The sequence below is a fragment of the Saccopteryx bilineata genome, chromosome 2 (assembly GCF_036850765.1).
Source record: "Saccopteryx bilineata isolate mSacBil1 chromosome 2, mSacBil1_pri_phased_curated, whole genome shotgun sequence".
NCBI lineage: Eukaryota > Metazoa > Chordata > Mammalia > Chiroptera > Emballonuridae > Saccopteryx > Saccopteryx bilineata.
This window is the reverse complement of record NC_089491.1, coordinates 210,653,439-210,671,484: the sequence shown is the minus strand read 5'-3', so window position 1 is coordinate 210,671,484 and position 18,046 is coordinate 210,653,439. Positions and strand designations below refer to the sequence as shown.

Here is an 18,046-nt window from a genome sequence, read left to right as displayed (position 1 = left end):
TGTTTTTAATTTCATCTTTGTTTATTAGTACCTAAAACTGATGTAAATAGAACATTCCACTCTTCTGGTAATATTTAGAGCTGTATATTTAAGGCTTTGAAAATAGTCAATAGCCACTGGGAATGGAGTATAGGACTAGAGTTTTTTGTCTAGTTCATAATCTTAGATAAAAACAATATCAAAGGTATTTGAAAAACAAAGTATTGATATTAAACTCCCATCTTTGTTTCATTTCAGAGCAATTAATTTAGATTTAACCTTATTGAATCCTTTGCCTTACATAAAAATTGTGATAGTGCTTATATACTTTTATAATCTTTGTGTGTTCTTTCAAGATCTTAAGTACAATAAAGTAAAAAGAGATAATACTAGATCTTTATATTTAAAAGTTAAAAATAGCTAACTCTAGAATAATACTCAAATATAGGGGATAAATTGGAAGAGAACACATTAATGAACTGTTAGAAAGACTTTTGTTCTTTAGTTGAGATAAAATTAACTCTGATAAATTCTAAGTTTAACTATCAACTACTAATAGTAAATAATATTCTTCATTTTTTCAGTCACATAAATGATTTGAAAATAGATCTTTTACCAATTTCAATTTATATTAAAATCATTTCAAGGGCTATTTGTAAAACACTTGTATCTTCAATAATTTGATATATATAAATTTGAGGTGCTAACTCAATGCATTCGCCTTGGTGAGGATTTATGATATATATCTATATCACAAAAGCAGGCACTATAAAATTTACCCATGATTAACAGAAGTAGGAATAGAGAAGTGCATCGTATTTATGTCCAGAAATGGAGAGGGAGCAGTGGAGGGAAACAAACAGGAGATGAAAGAAAAATTTAGAAGGAAGGTGAATGAAAGGAAATAAATCAAAATAAGAGATCTTATTTAATCTATATTCACTCAAAAACTCTTTAAAGGAGTTTTACACTATGCGTCAGAATTTGAAACTTAATGAAATGCATAAAATGATACACTTAGTCATGACTTTAAATGATCCTATATCTTTACTCAAGTGGAATCATACATAGAGTTAAAGCAAATTATAAATGACTATATTAAATTTAGGTAGTACCATAATATATTATTTAAAGCACTTAAGGCTGCTAATATAACCAAAAGCAAAAGGATTGAAATTTTCAGATCATTTACACAAATAAAGATATTTATTTATAAATCACTATAAACTGAAAATATTACAGGGGACCCTCGGTTTACAACAGTCTTGATGTATAACTTTTTGAGTTTATGATGTTCACTCCCATAAAAATTTTAAAAAATTGAGATATGAGTGTTTCAACTTATGCCATTAGCATTGTACTGATGGACTGTGTGGGCAAACTGGTTTGGTTGCGTGTGGCGGAAGGCTATGCAGTTATGCAGCCTATGAGTGAGAGAGTTGACGTCCCCCAAAACGCTCACCTACGCCACTTGGGATTGTTAAAAGTGCAAGTGTTCCATTTGTGTTAGGTTTTGGTGTGTTCCAACTTACCCCAAAATTCAGGTTATGTCACTGTCATAGGAACGGAACTGTCTTGTAACCTGAGGACCCCCGTATATAAAGTAGGTATGTATAACTGTTCTTGAATGCTAGACCAAAACATTCTGAAATAATGTATAATGGAGCTAAATATCCATTTCTAATCACTAAAGTTACTTGTAATTTAAAATTTTATTTTGTCATTTTTAGTGTAGTAATACCATATTAATAAAAAAAAGGTTTTCATGGATCTGCCAGTTAATCCTGATCCAAAAGTGCATAGCTTAAATCCTTTCTTGCACGCTCTGTTTTGTTAAAAATAAATAAAAAAATCCAAATGTCCATAGTTAGTTGAAACTAATGCGAAATTTTGCTTATTTTAGTTTTAATTTAATTTCAATATAATAATTGGGCATTCTTATATAGAAAACATTTTAATTAAATTAATGGTTTCCAAACTGACCCACATCATATAAGCTATGAACAACTTTGGTGTCTACTTGTATTTTTAATTATTAATTTAAAAAGAATTGGTGATTATTTAAAAAGTCAAAATTATTGAAATGAAATTACTTGTACAAGTATTTGTTTTGAATCTATAAAACTGAGGTTATATATATAATGTGAATCCAATATCTATAATCTATATTTATATATATATATAATATATATAATTAACATGTTAAACACTCAAGATACATTAGGCTGAGGAAAAGAGAAAGAAAATTTTAAGATAAATAAAACAAGTATTTAAAATTTTAATTTTGTCCATGTCCTTCAACATGAATGCATACATTCGTACTTGCATGATGTTCTTGGAAAAAATTCAATTGTAGAGTTTATAAAATATACCTATGCACAATGAATACTAATATTAGGAGAGAAAGGATCAAACTTAGTAATTTCTGTAAGGTTTTTCCATTTAAGAAGAAATTTTGTAGGAAAGAAAATTAACTGTTACCTCCGAGGCTTAATCTGTTAGCATATATAAAACATGGTGCTGGTGGCCTTATAATTATCTGATAAATAATTATTAAATTTGAATTAGAATAGAGAGACTATTAAAACTGAATGATATGTGGAAAAAGGAAGACAGACTTGCAAAGTGTTGGAAAGAGTAAAAGAAGATATTCAGGTTTGCATAACATTTATCCTGAAATACCACATGCAGATACTGGCAATCACGCATAAACACATCAATCTAGCTCTGTTACTGGTAAAATATGATCAAGACAATCTTTTGAAATAATTTATTACTTATAGATATGATATATACCTCAATTTATATAGGCACAAACACCTTATACACAGTTCATAATTATACATTTAAGACACAAAATTTTACTGAAAATCAATTAGATTAGAAAAAAGTCATTGACTCATATTAAAGAAAAACTTAAAATAAGTTGAATTTTTATGTCTTGCTTAACAAATAATCACATTTTACTTAGACCTATAGATAGGAGTTAGATAAAGTACTGTCAGTTTAATTTTATTGGTGCATATAACAAAATGAAAGCTTAGATAATAAAAAAAGATAATTCAGCAACACTTACATATTATTATGATTTTTTATAATCAAAAAAAGTTATTTACAATCTCTAAGGTCTCATTTACTGAAATGCAATAGTTGCACTGTTCACAGTTTTGTGCTTTTCAATTTCTTATAGAAAGCAAAGCACAGAGCCTATTATTTTAAAGGGTCTAATAATATTTTTAAGAATTTATGCAAACTCAGAGTTGTAAAATAAATACTTTTCTAAGAATAAAATTGGTCCAAATGATAGCTTGCTTATTAATTTCAGAATTAACAACTTGCTCTGTACTTATTTTAAAGTCTAAATGAGCAACTCATTAAAATGGAAATAATTCTGCTAAGATAGAATTTTAATTTTAGATTCTTTTCAGAACTGTCAAAATGTCAGTCAGGTGTCATGTACTTGACTGAGTGTTCTTCATATCACTGTTGAAACCTTGAGTTGTAGAGTAGAAAATTTCAAAAACAAAAGGAATAAGTCAACTTTCTTATCTTAATAAAGATATATTCCATGTTCTCCACAAAAATATTTTGTAATTAAATACTCAAAGTTATTTCTACAGGACTTTTTTATGGAAAGATTTGTAATTTATTGGAAATATCAAGTCAGGATATAATAAATTTAAAAAAATCCTGTGTTTTGAAACTCCTTGCTTTCCCAGCATTTTCTACACCTTAGGAATCAACATGCCTACATATCTTTTCCAAACTCAGACATCATGAAATATAATAATAATTATAGTTATTTCACATTGGTTATGGTTATTTAAAACAAAACATTACTGAAAAATGTTAGATTCCCAAAATTCACAGATTGGGAGGCCCCTTTATTCTGCAGGGAGGAAGGAGGGAAGAGGTGTGTCACCCATCTGGGGATGGGTCACTTCTCTATACCAGGGCTGTTGAAAGGTCAGAAGGAAGAACAGCAGTGAATAAAGTTTGGAGAAGATAATTAAAGAAAACAGACTATGAAGGCAAGTCTAGCCTTAGACCTTACATTATAGGATCTTTTAGGTATTCTTTGATAAGAAACAGAGAATACTTTCATACAGTGAAGTGGTTTTTGATGAATCAATGTCAAAGCCCAGACCCAATAATTATATTTACCATGTGAGGTTTGGTCATTCTTGTGAATATATGTAAATCTGATTGTTTCCTAATGATGCTGAATAGTAGTGAGAATCACTTGGTAAGGTTAAATGTGAGTGGAAAATACATGAACCTTTTATCATTTCAAAGTGAATGAAAATAAAAAATAAAAATCATTACTCATGCTACTCCCTCAAACTCAGCATCCTTTAAAAGAGAATATAGTAACCCCTCCTTCTCAATTATCCAATCTTCTGAAAAGGAGTAGCTAAAATATTACTTCTCTTTCTGATCCTTGCAAACTAATTGTCTCTTAGGTGCTCAGAAAAATCTAATACATAAATATGTATTTTGTTAGAACTTGATACCAGCTCAAAACACAACACAAGTCAAATGAACAGGGTGTAACTTTTAAAACTAAATTTATCATTTACTCTTGGGCAATTGCATAGAGATGTTTTTACATACTACAAAATGGTCTGGATTTATTTTATTAGTTTTCAATTTCAAAAGAAGAAACTCTGTTTCATATCTATTTCTCTTATGAAGTTTAAGATCTATAAAACAAAATGAGCACCATCATAGGAATACACATCTAATAGAATAAAAATGACCAGGTCTACCATTTATATATTATAAATGTCTTTATATCGGAAACTTTCACTTAAAAGAATAACAATTAAAGCTAATATAAAAGATCCACAATTCTACATAATAAAATGACAATTTATACAATATATGACCATGGATGTGAAGTTATATTTACAATATAATAAAATGAAGGAAGATTAGATGTAGTGAATGCTGAAATTCCTAGTAAAAATGGCATGGCATTTAACAAGGTCAACTGGAGAAATTAAAGAAAATTTTTGAATGAAGCAAGGAACTGGTACCTGAAAGAAACACTTTAATTTCCTTCAGTGATTTTCTGACAAATTATCTACCTATAAGTTGATAATTGGGGAAAGAAGAAAAGCTAATTGTTTATGGGTGAATATACATGCATCATTAGTTGGCTATTAGAAAGTCTTTTATTATAATTTTCGATTGCCTTCTAAATTTGCAGGGTATAAAAGGGAATATCTTATGATATAACAATAACATTAAAACATGCAAGACAAACTTATGGCTATAATGAAAGAAAACCCAGCAGCAGTCAGCTGCCATGACTGGCTTCCATTTTCACCTTTATTTGCTTCACAGCATTTATCTGCATGATGAAAATTGTTTTTGAAAATAGAATAAGAATAAAAAAATTAAGAACAAAAAGAGTAAAGTTAAAAATATGAAAATAAAAAAAGAAAGAAGTGACAGTAGGAAAGAAAAAAAAGAGAAAAGAATTAATGCAAGATTTATACAAAACCATTACCAATTATTTTGATACAAGACAAAGAATACCAAAAATCTTGTATAAAACATTTCTAAATAGATGTCATATATTAAAAAACATAGCTGAGACTCGATATTAATAATGTTTATTTTATATAACTCAGAAATGGGTTCTATCATTGATTAAGTGTGAACATCTTAAATTATTCTATAATAAAATACAACTTATGAGAGAAAAATCAGCATTCATTCCACTGTGCTACTGTTAAATTCAAACTGCTACTTTAAGTATGAGCTCATCATATTCTGCAATATTTACTGCTTTTTTTGAAACCATAATAATTTAGAAGACATTTTTTAAAAGTAGTTGTATTCTTAATAAATGAACTACTAAAAATAAGTGAATATTACATATTCAAACAATAAAAATTTGTAATCACAATAGAATTAAGAAGCATTAATTTAAATGACCACAGGCTCAATTTGGACATATGTCATTGTACCTCATAAAAATTATTTTAAGAACCAAAGATTATGAAAATAATTCATAGACTTACTTTTTCATTGTATGCTAAGCCAAAGAAATATTGTTATGCGTGTAAAATTTCTATTTAGAATTGACTGAGATTTTTCATTGGCTAAAATGAAGTTTCCTTAAGTAACTGAATTTCAGTTTCACCATTGTTTTAGAATTTCTCTAATTTATATTGTAATCATAGACTTAACCTTAAGAAAACATTTTAGTATTTGCCATGCACTTGAACATTGTGGTTTGTTGTTCCTGTTGAGTTATTCAAATATGAAACTCTATACTAGATTTGTGTGGAAGTACAGTGAAAGCCATCAAAGTACTTTGCAGTTTTTAGAATTATAATTGAAAAGCTCATGAAAATATACATTAACTGAAAAACGTTAGCAATTTATTTATCGGTAGTGATTTACATCATTTCTTTGTTAGTTTGTTAAATGTGATGAGCTCTCATGTAAGTATTACATGCTTGATTTCACATGATAGAATTATTTTACCGCTGGATCTTATGAATGTATGAATGAAATTATTTGTCAACAAATTATACTGATATTCAATGTTAAAATTATACATGTCTTCAATCACAGCAACAAGACAAAGTTAAGTGATCTAAAATATACTAAGGTTTTTCTTTAGTTAAAACAATCTTAAACATTTTTGAAGTAAAAATAAATGATTGAAATGATTTCAAAATAAATTTATTTCCAAGGATTTTTAATCCTAAATTCAAGCCATTAAATTAGCAGTACTTTTAGTCATTAAAATTATAGAACAAATAAATAAATGCCATTTTAGCAGACTCTAGTTCTCTATATAGTTTTGTATCATTCTTATAAGAATTATTTCATAATTATTAAATATTCTCATGTTTTTTTAATAAAATGAGATGGAATTATGCATCATGAATATTTCAAAAGGGAACATGATCATGAATTTGCACACTATTTCTATGTAAATCAAGAAACATCTTTCAAAATAAACATCTTTAAATAGTAAAAATGAGAAAATATTGTTAATCACAAAGTACTTTTTAAATCAGAATCATATATTATAAAGGAAGGTAGTATCCACTAAGATGCATATGTAAAACAGCCACTATCAGTAGGACATATTATGGTAAAATGAACATATTTTCAAAAAATAGTTCTTCAGCCCAACAAATAAATGTAGTCTGGATTTAGCCTATTGCTTACAAAAATTTAAATATACCTGAATGCAAATAGGTAATGTTTATTTTTAAATTTAAAAGTCTATAAATTTCATTTGAACAGTGTGTAATGCATGCCATATAAACAAAACAAGACAAAAAGAATAACAAAATCAACCCAAAGTAAATTAACTTTTAAACTCCATATTATCTCAAATTAAATAAAAAGGTTTGAAATTGGTCAGTTTATTTAAGATAACATTTTAGATATAAGTTCTAATTAGCATACTTATTTAAAATGGAATAAAAATATCATATATAGTACAAGAGTAATTATGATGAAAACATAGAAAGATGATCTTCCCTCATTTTGCCAATACTGTAACATAATTTTAACTCCCTAGAATATTTTGGGTATAAAGTATCTGAAATTCACCATCATCCATCACAAACATAAACCTTCTAGAGCTGAATCAAAAAACTCTTGAACTGGAAAAGGCTTGTCTTTGATGTGGCTTTCCCAGAGGCCTCACCAGCCAGTGGATTCAGTCATAGTAAATCAGACATTATTTTGTGACATTTTTGCAGAATTCTATCTCCTACCCTCTCAAAAATCTTTGTACCTCTATCTGTAAGTCTGACTTCTAGACTGCATTATCTGTTTATCAGTCATGAAATGTGCTCTTGTTTTTTCATCATAAACGTTCTTATAACACTGACTGCATATTTTTTTTCTGCTCATTTTAGCAAAGCATTTTGCAAGCGTTCAATAAACATGGAGTCTCCATGTCTCAACCTCACACACAATCTCCAGCCTATTTCTCCTTAATTTTCTACCAACCACTTCAGCACAGCTGGACGCAATAAGGATACTTCACATGTCTTTTGATGAAGTTCCACTGAACTCTCAGCAGCATCTGAAGTGTCAAAGGTGATTTATAGATTTTCTTCTTGAAATATGACTATTAACTTCTAAGATACTACAGTGCCATGTTATTCCAGGAATTCTGTATCTTAGTCTCATGGGAGGGGTGGTGGTGTGGGTTCCTCTTCCTATATAATAATTAAAGTTTCTTAGGATGCCATTCTTAACCATCTGCACTTCAGTAACTCAAGAAGCTCTTCTTAAACATCTATGCTGTGCCGGTCACCCTTCTAGATACCAGAGGAAACATCACTATCCCAGTAGACATCAACTACTTTTCATAGGCATTATTCACTATTTAGTTTTAACCTCACCCAGACTTTTAATACCATTTCCCTGGTAAAGTTAACAACATTGCAATATGTCTCCAAAGCATGGATCTGTTTATCTTCATACACACATATCTAATTACTTCTTGACATTGAAAAGTTAATGAATACTAAACTACTCTTATGGTAACCTTCATTCTCCAATTCCAAAATCTTCCATCCTCAGAATGATGACAAGAATGGCTCAATTCCCAAAGCAAAACACTCAATCTTCAGTGCCTACTGAATCCAATCTGTTACACAAGCAGGCTAGTCTTCATCTACACTGTGTCTGGGATTTAGTCATTGTTTTCTTTTTCTTCTCCCATCACTATTTTTTCCAAGCATTCCTGTTCACCCATATATTGCTTTACCCATATGAGCAAGAGTAATCTGTTCATATGCTTATCTATTCAAATAGCTTCCTTATTTCAAATGATTTCTTACTGTTTTTAGGATTTGTTTTAAATTTGTTTATATGATTTTTGTCACAAAAAAAGACCCCAATAAATCACTGGAATGAATGAATGAATGACTCTTATGACTACAGATAGGTTAGAGATAAGGAAATGTTTATCCAGAGAAATTAAGTGATAAGAGCAAAGTTGAAACTATAAACCAGAATTCTGTCTATTTGTCCCATTGGTACTGTCCACAAGCCAAGTCTCCAAAATTGAAACAAACAAACAAACAAACAAACAAACAAAAATGCTCTCAAAGTGAATGTATCATAAGACTTCTTAGCTATTTTAGGGCCTTTAGATATACATTATATTTCTTTTGTTTATACTTACTATTCATTTTCATTAACAATTTCTTATAGAAATAGCAGGCTGTCTAGGATCATTACATAAAGTAACTTGCTTGAAGTAAATTTTCTCAGAGTTTGTGTTTTATCTGTAAAATGTTACTAAAAAGTTGCCTTCTCCTTCATAAAACATTAATTTTTATCCTCATAAAATCATTATTTCCTCCAAATGTATGAGGACAATTAAAGATTTGAGAAGATGGAGTATCCTGTTTCAACTTCCCCCTTTAAAGATGAACTCAGATTAAGAATCATATTGATATCACATTCTTGATATCTGCATAGGTGGTAATTACTACAAACAAAATATGTTATAATTTTAGAGGCAGTTATCGATGTTTCAAACTTAAAGGGGCAATGGACCTGATAGTACATTCAACCATTCTTCTTTTTAGATATACCATTTGTAAGGGGATTAGGTGTGTCATATGACTTAAAATATCTCTGATCTTGAACACATCCTTTCACTCTCAAAATCCTGTCAGTAAAATAAGGACCACTCTTTATTCTTCAACTCAGATTCAAGATTAAAATTTTATAATAAATGAAGAAGTACTTTTGTAAATTTTTTAAAATGCCATTATAAGATGAGACACTCATTTTATTTCTAGATGTTCCCAACTTCTTAATTTCAAATTATAAGTGGGAGGACTTATTAATTAATATTAGCAGTACAAAGCCATAATATCAATTACTTTTAAGCCCTATAACCAATAGTAATTGCTTTTTAAGAGAAAGATTAATTGTAATAAGCTATTCTCAATTTGACATAACTGATGAACAATATAACAAAATCATAATAATGAGATTAATATCAATTTGAAAATACAAGAGGGTTAAATAGCATGACCAAACTGACAATTTTTTTTTTCCAGTCTCAAAAATGTTATGTAACCATACTGACCTTCTATTATAAAAATGACCTAATTAAGCCATGCTTATAAATATGCTGCTCTCATCTGTCTATATATGTATATATAAATATATATGTATATATAGTACATATATATTTTTATATATGTATAAAAATTGCCAGTAAATATTAAAAGATTTCTAATATGTTAACTCATTAACAGAGTTAAATATGATTCTGAATCAAGATAAATTCTTGCATATTTACCACTATAGCATGTATCAGAAAAATACTTTCATATCCCTCTGTGGACTTTGCTAATAGCATTAGCACAGGGTGATGTAAGCACTGTTACTTGACAAAGGTAGAATCTGACAGTGTGTGGTGAACACCAATGCAGTGTCCTGCAGTGTTGTGAGTCTCCTTGAAACTCTAGTTACATTTCTTTCTGGGGCTATGTCTATGGGTGTTTCTGCCTCACTGTATACTTGATTTTCTGTTTTTAAAATCAACTTGCTTGGTCAGGCATGGATGAGTTTGTCATGATTTTAGGTCACATCTTCCCCAAAGTGGAGGCACAGTGCCCACATGTTTAGCAGAGAAGTTGTCTTCTTTGCAAAGTTTCTGAAAATTTCCATTTTGATATTTAACATTCTTACCTGCCATTGTTGCCCTGTGCTCATTCTTTTTCTATCAGTTTAACTACTAAAGTTATCAAACTATATTTATAAATTAACATATTTACCATGACAAGGATGACTGAGAACTATCTTGAGCAAGACATGCCACAATAATCATGATTAGAACCTAGAATTTACAGTTCTTTCAATAAAATTGTTTTCAAAAGAAGAAACAGTCCAGAGGAATTAGAAAGAGGATAACATGTTAATTTACAGCCTAAGAAAGTACATCATTTTGCTTACCTTTAATAACGTTGGGCTTTGGTGGCATGCTGAACTCATAGACTGTTGGTTCTGAATATCCCAATCTGTTGGCAGCTGTAATTTGAACTTCATACCCCATTGTCCACTGTAGGTGCTCCAAAATAATATGGTCTTTATTTCCTTGCACTTTTTTCTCTAGCCACTGGCCTTCTTTATCTTTCTGTAAAGGCAATAAAAATATACTTTGTAAATATCTATATAATAAAATTGAGATTGAAAATAATTATCTAGAAATGGAAAAGCTGGTTTTATTAAAATCAAAAAAGGACATGTTCTCATCCACAGGGATAAATGAAGTTGCTATATCAATAAAGTAATTTCTAAGACATTTTATAAAAATGGAATGTTTTTATATTAGCCAAAGAGGAGGTATTTTTCTTGCTTTTTGAAATCTATACTTATGAATTTGTTAGACTGGTCATTCCAGTATTTAAGGTGTTATAAGGTATATATATATTGAAAAAGCTATTGGAAAACTGAAATGGGTTAAGCCAGAGAGTTTTGATGCTTCTGGATAGTAATCTACTTCCATTAAGATTTTAAAAAAATCACATATATCAGTTTGCTATTTGGCCACTTTGTTGATTATGAAGACTCATGTGGACAAAAAAAAAATGAAGCATGATATATAGGAAAAGCCTAATATATTCATTAAAGTAATTATCAATTACTTATTTTGTGGAGGAGATAAAGTATCTTGCAAATAAAGTTTGAATTTTTTATAGATTTAAATTACCACTAGAATTTTTATTAATATAATATTTTAGACTCATAATGAAGTAACATATAGGAAAATTATTACCTGTTAAAAAGTTATTAGCATAAAAAATAAAAAATGTTATCTTATTCTTGACTTCTACACTTAAATCCTACTGACTCTTTTCTAAAATAAATGTATTAAATCATGTAATATTTGAATTACATTTTATTTTAAAAAATACTTAACTATAATAAACACAAACAATAAATTGATATGATTTTATGAATTAAACTATATTTAATGTGAGCACTCAACTTTTCCATGTTAATCATTTAAAGACAGGCAAGTTCCTTGACCTCTCTACTCCATTTCCCTCATCTCTTTTATAGAATGAAGATAGCAGCTGCTTTTGTAAGCGTTCATGAGGGAGGAATAAAATAAAAGTGATTAAATTGTGTATTATTCCTTAATAAATACAGCTATTTTTAAGGAGAAAATATTTCCATAATAACTATATGGAAATAAAATAATATTATCTCTGGAGTCGTGGATCTAATAATTTCTCACTGCAATTGCAAATCTTAATTTCTCAGCGGGGTAACTATAAATAAACTGTATCTTGTCATAGAGATAAATAGATAGATAGATAGATAGATAGATAGATAGATAGATTTTAACCCCAGAGATCAGCTAAGTATTATTTTATGTTGAACCAATATTTTACAATGTTTTTGACTATAAAAATAATTTTTTTGCATTTATTAAAGTTAAAAATTTATTTTCTAAAATCAAATTCTGAAAGTTAAATTCATGATTGCATTAAATGATGTGCTACATATACAAATTGTCCTTCAAAAGGAGATAAGAAGACATAGTTTTAAAATCACACTATTAATCTCTTTTCCTACTCAATTTTTGGTTACATATACCTTTTATTACAATAGAAACTGGTTAGACCAATTTTGTTATTTCATCTAAGACTGAAGAAAGTAACACTCTTAGTGAACCATGAGTTTTAGACAAGTACTTAAAGTTATCATATAAACAAGAGGCATTTCCCTTGTTTTTTGAAACTTATAAACTTATAAATTTGTTAGACTGGCTACTGTCCAGTATTTAAGGTGTTGTGAGTTATTCTGAAAATGCTATTGGAAAACTGAAAACAGTTTGGGCCACAGAACTTGTAACTTGTCTAAGTCACTGAATGATCAGTATATAGAAAGAAACCTAGTTGCACTTTTGAAATGTTTAGGACACCTACACCAAACAGCCATCATTTCCCTAACATTCCTGTTCTTCATCAGTTTCTTCATCAATTATTCTTTCAGCTCTTAGAGGTGTGATGGCAAGCCTATGACATGCATGTCAGCACTGACACGTGTAGCCATTTTTTTTTTATTTTTTTTTTTACGGAGACAGAGAGAGAGTCAGAGAGAGGGATAGATAGGGACAGACAGCCAGGAACGGAGAGAGATGAGAAGCATCAATCATTAGTTTTTCGCTGTGATACCTTAGTTGTTCATTGATAGCTTTCTCATATGTGCCTTGACCGTGGGCTACAGCAGACCGAGTAACCCCTTGCTCAAGCCAGCGACCTTGGGTCCAAGCTTGTGAGCTCTTGCTCAAACCAGATGAGCTTATGCTCAAGCTGGCGACCTCAGGGTCTCGAACCTGGGTCTTTTACATCCCAGTCCCATGCTCTGTCCACTGCGCCACCGCTTGGTCAGGCTACGTGTAACCATTTTTGATGACATACGGCTACATACCAGAGAAGTATGGGGCCACATGCCGAGAAGGATGTTTCATCCTCGGCTCCTGCACAGCCAGGTGCAGTAGCCGAGGATAAAACATTTGAGGTAGTGTGTGCCGGAGGTCTGTAGGCCAAAACAACAGAACTCCGGCACAGAGTGTCTAGTTCTAGGACTCCTGGTTAGGCCGTTAGGGGATCTTTGAACTCACTTCCAGCTGGTGGAGCAGGGAGCAGTGAAATGCCATGGGGGACGCATCTCTGGGGGCCCTGTGATTGCCATTACCAGAAACCACATAACCACAGCACCCATCATCCAATCTATTGTTCTGGGGTGTTTTGGATTTCTAATTGACCATCTAAGTTAGGGGAGGCTGGGAGAGGCAATGGCCTGTGCTATGGGTGCAGTTTCCTGCCATTAGAAATAGCGGCAGCCATCTTAATTAACATAAGATGCAACTTGCAGAATTTTAAGACAGCATCTGGGCTCAGGTGTTTGTTGACTTGAGGTCAAAGCTTGAGAATCTGGAAAGGTGCTGCTTGGAGAATCAAGAGGAATGCCACTACGAACAGGAAATTCGGAGTGCCTGCAATCGATTACCAAACACTTTTAGCACCCTGGAAAATTATAGCAATGGCTTTACTCACAATTTTTCCTTCTATATACTTTTATGAAACCTTATTCTCAGCGTTAAATAATATCAAAACCAACAAAAGAAACAGATTGACAGATGAAGTTAGTAGCGCTTGCTGCGCTTGAAGTGTACAAAATACCAACCTTCAACTGAAGATTTAGCCAATAAAATTCAGCAACAAAAAAGTCACTAATAGGCAGGTTAGTTAAAGAATTCCTCCTCCTCACTTATCTTAGTTTACAGCACCCCACACAAGTTAAATAATATCAAGACCAACAAAAGAAACTGACTGACAGATGAACAAAGAAGTCACTAAGCAGGTAAGTTAAATAATTAGTTTTTGATTTATTAAATACAGTTATATATTACAATTATACATTTTTGTTATTTAAACTATAAATATCGTGAAATTATGGTTTTCTTCTCAAAGTGACAAGTCACCCGAGTTATGTTTGGTTTTTTGGCAAATTTTGACACACTAAGCTCAAAAGATTGCCCATCACTGCCTTAGAGTGTAGTGAGTCAGTTCTAGAAGTGTGAACACAATAGTGAATAAGACATGAGCAATATCCTTATCTTGGAGTTTACAAACCAGCAAGCAAGAAAGAAATGAACTTGAAAACTCAGGGGTGCTTTGGAAGCATGTAAAACAAAGGCCAATAGAGTGCAGGAGACAGGAATGTCTTCACAGGGAAGAGATGGCATTGTTATTGAAAATAATAAACTCTCATGCTATTCCTCTTTTCATTTATTCTAAACTAGTTATTGAAAAGAAGGTGTGATTCCTTCATAAAACTTTAGATCCATAAATAAACACAATGATAGGAGACCTCAGAAGGATACACAAGCCCTGGGAAATGTAAAAACAGATGCTGTAGCCTTATTAAGTAAATGAAAAAAGAACAACAACAACAACAACAAAAAAGCACTAGTCATAGCTATGGACCAAAAAATTTAAGTGTAAATATATCTCCATCCATAAGTAATTTCAGATAATATAGGATATATATGTATATTTATATATGTATATATACACACATACATAGTCACAAAAAATACAGCATGTAATTATTTCATACATTATATATTGTGTATATACATACACAGAAAAGAGTGGGTGAGGAGCAGGAAGACTAAGAGTTAGATAAGGATGACAAGGGCTACAAAAAAAAGTAGAGAGTTGCCCCTGTAGACTTCCCTTCAATCTAGTAATTCAATAAGCTCTACTTAACTATGAAGTCTTGGTGTGAGTAAATATGTTTGTGGAAATCCATAGTTGAGTTTTTGCTTTGGATCTTCAAGGTGATGGGGTTGAAAGACCCAAAAAATAAGCCAACAGTGAGTTCTGGATGATCCCGGGATACAATTTATTTTTTTAGTGGAGTGGAATGAACAGTCTTCCTCTCTTTCAGGTAATCCTCCAAAAATACTGTTTCTGAGAACTGATCACTAAGGTGAAACTTCCTGACAAGCACAAGACACACAGACAGTCTCTTCTGCACTATCAATCATTTAGCTCTTAATTGTTGAATCTCATAGAGTGATAAATTAAAAGCCCTTCCATCATTTTACCGAGTTGAAATGATGGTATAAAAAACCAAAGAGAGTTCTAATATTTTCGCCAATTTAAATCAATTTCATTTTCCATTCAACAGTAGACAAGGAGACTTTTTAATCCCCTAATTGCTATTCCTAGGGAATAGGAAAAAATTAAAGTGGGTGTTACCAAATACTCCCCTAGGCATCAAAATCTCAATTATACCATTTGTAGAGTGCCTAATTTACAGAATTTAAATGCCTAGGGAACAATTTAAGATAATCTAGTTGTAAAACGTTCCCCTAGGTATCTTAATGAGATGATTTGCTGAACAGGGCTATTATTAATAAGCCAATTAAATGCTGAAGGGAAGCTACTGGAAGAAAAACGGTCACTTGGCTTTGATATAGCTTATCTTAAGGAATCCTTTTTGTCAGAAAATAGATAGCAGGGCCATATGACAGTCAAGGGCATTCAATTTTTTCCTAAAAACTCAATATCATCATATAGGGAAAAAATTGCTATCATCTGGATAAAGAGAGAGCAGATGAAAGATGGAAGGGGTTTTGGTATTCTTATATATAGACTCCTTGACTGCTTCTATTTCATTAATTTTGTCAAAGCCTTAAGGAATAAATGGTCAACATCATTTTAAGTGACAAGTGAATCATTATTAACAGAAAGGAATAAAAGAAGTGAGCTCATACTACGAGATGAATGTTAATGTTTATGTGACTCTTCTATGTTATGGTTTAAGAATTTTGTTTCCAGGTAAAAGAGTTCCTTGCTCATGGATTTCCTGGTGGTTCAGCAATCCACTACCTGTATGACTTTACAGAGGACCCAGAATTATCAAGTCTCATTGCTACTTTGAATACAAGAGAAATGTTGTAGCAACACACATATACACAAATAAACACACACATTCCACTATGATTTGGAAAGATATAAGGTTTGGTGGTTTTTAGTAGAGTTTCAATTCAAATCTCTTTTTCCTATTATCATAGCTGATTTAAATTGCATTTGTTCCATGTAAATGTTATAAAATGGGCCTTAAATCTTTCCCTAATCTCCATCACCCACATTTTTCTTTAGGGAAAAAAATCTAATTTTTCCAATTCATAACCTTCTATGTTCTCACAACCCATAAAAATTTACCCTGTACAAGTATTTTTCCCTTTGTTCATTATTTCTTATACATATTTATTAATCTTGTTATAGGTCTATTTATAATTTATAACATAGATTAATTTGTTTGTTCATTGATTCATTAATGTAATGATTCATTCAGAGAACAAATAGTCTATTTAATAGTAGCAACACAGGATGAATGCAACTCATCTTCTTCACTAGAAGCAAGAAGAAATTACCTAACAGTTTAGGATTCTTTAATGTCCATAAGTATTTCTTTTTGAAAAAAAAATACTTCAAAACTTAAACTGATAACTTTAAATAAATGTCAATGTACACATCTAAATATAATTTCAAAATAATTTCTATCAACAACAAAAACTCAGTTTTAATTATTATTTTGATACTCTTTTCAAAGTTACCAATTCCTTTTCATGGCCATTGAGTATGAACTCCTTGACTCCAAAAAGCTTAAGAATGTCAAGTAAGATATAAAATCATATGCCAAAGCTCTGTTGCTAGTCCCTACAGTACATTCTTCACAATTGATTTTAAGATACCAATTTTCTTTTGGCCCTACTTAACTCAGGGAAATTATTTAATGCGTTAACAACTAAACGATAGTTATGATGCCATAGCTATCAACAAATTAAAGAGAAAACAGTGAAACACTTATGGAAGCCTGTTAAAGACTATTTACTAAATTACATGAAGTTATAATGTAATACAAAGTGGATATAAAATATACTGCACATAAAATACATTATTTTTGCATGTACATTATGATATTATTAAGCTTGCTACATAGTTTAATCTTCCTGACTTATTGTTAGTGATGTTAATTTTCACAGAGGGTAAACAGAGACATCTAATTCTGCTTTTATTTGACTCTAGTTCTGTCCTAATAAATTCTGTTTTCTTAATGGGCACTGAACAAAGTCATGTGCTTTATCTACTACAGAATTGCATAGAATAATTGTTTCCAGGTTATAATCTAAAGGCAGTTATACAATCTCTATATTAGAATATGATTAGCCTTGGCCTTTTCCCAGTGAAATATGGGTTAAACAGTTTTATTCAGTGTCTGGCTGAAATCAACAGTGAGATGAAGGAATATATTGTCTCAATTTTGTCATTCTTATTGAGACATTAATAGATAAAGTGGCTTTGAATCACACAAAGAGAGCAGATGATTAAGAATTTTTTTGATGTAGTAGTTAATATTTTAATATAAGTGCAAATATCAAGGTTAATGTCACTATAAATATTTATCAAATCTTCTCGAACTTGTAAGGTTTTCAATGTGAGAAATAATATGTTGAGAAAGA

The 18,046-nt window shown here is 30.7% G+C and overlaps 1 protein-coding gene across 2 annotated transcripts in view; it reads right to left on the bottom strand.

Annotated features, from left to right (window-relative positions):
* The window catches only part of NCAM2 (neural cell adhesion molecule 2), a 577,130-nt gene that overhangs the window by 36,390 nt on the left and 522,694 nt on the right, over positions 1-18,046 (bottom strand). Inside the window, exons 15-16 of one of the 2 annotated variants that reach the window (XM_066259098.1) lie at positions 10,948-11,128; positions 5,229-5,335 (exon numbers count right to left, since the gene is read on the bottom strand). In XM_066259098.1, the coding sequence (XP_066115195.1) occupies positions 5,229-5,335; positions 10,948-11,128 (288 nt within the window). Of the gene's footprint in view, positions 1-5,228; positions 5,336-10,947; positions 11,129-18,046 lie in introns of those variants that run through there. The other variant, XM_066259097.1, reaches the window with a different exon arrangement.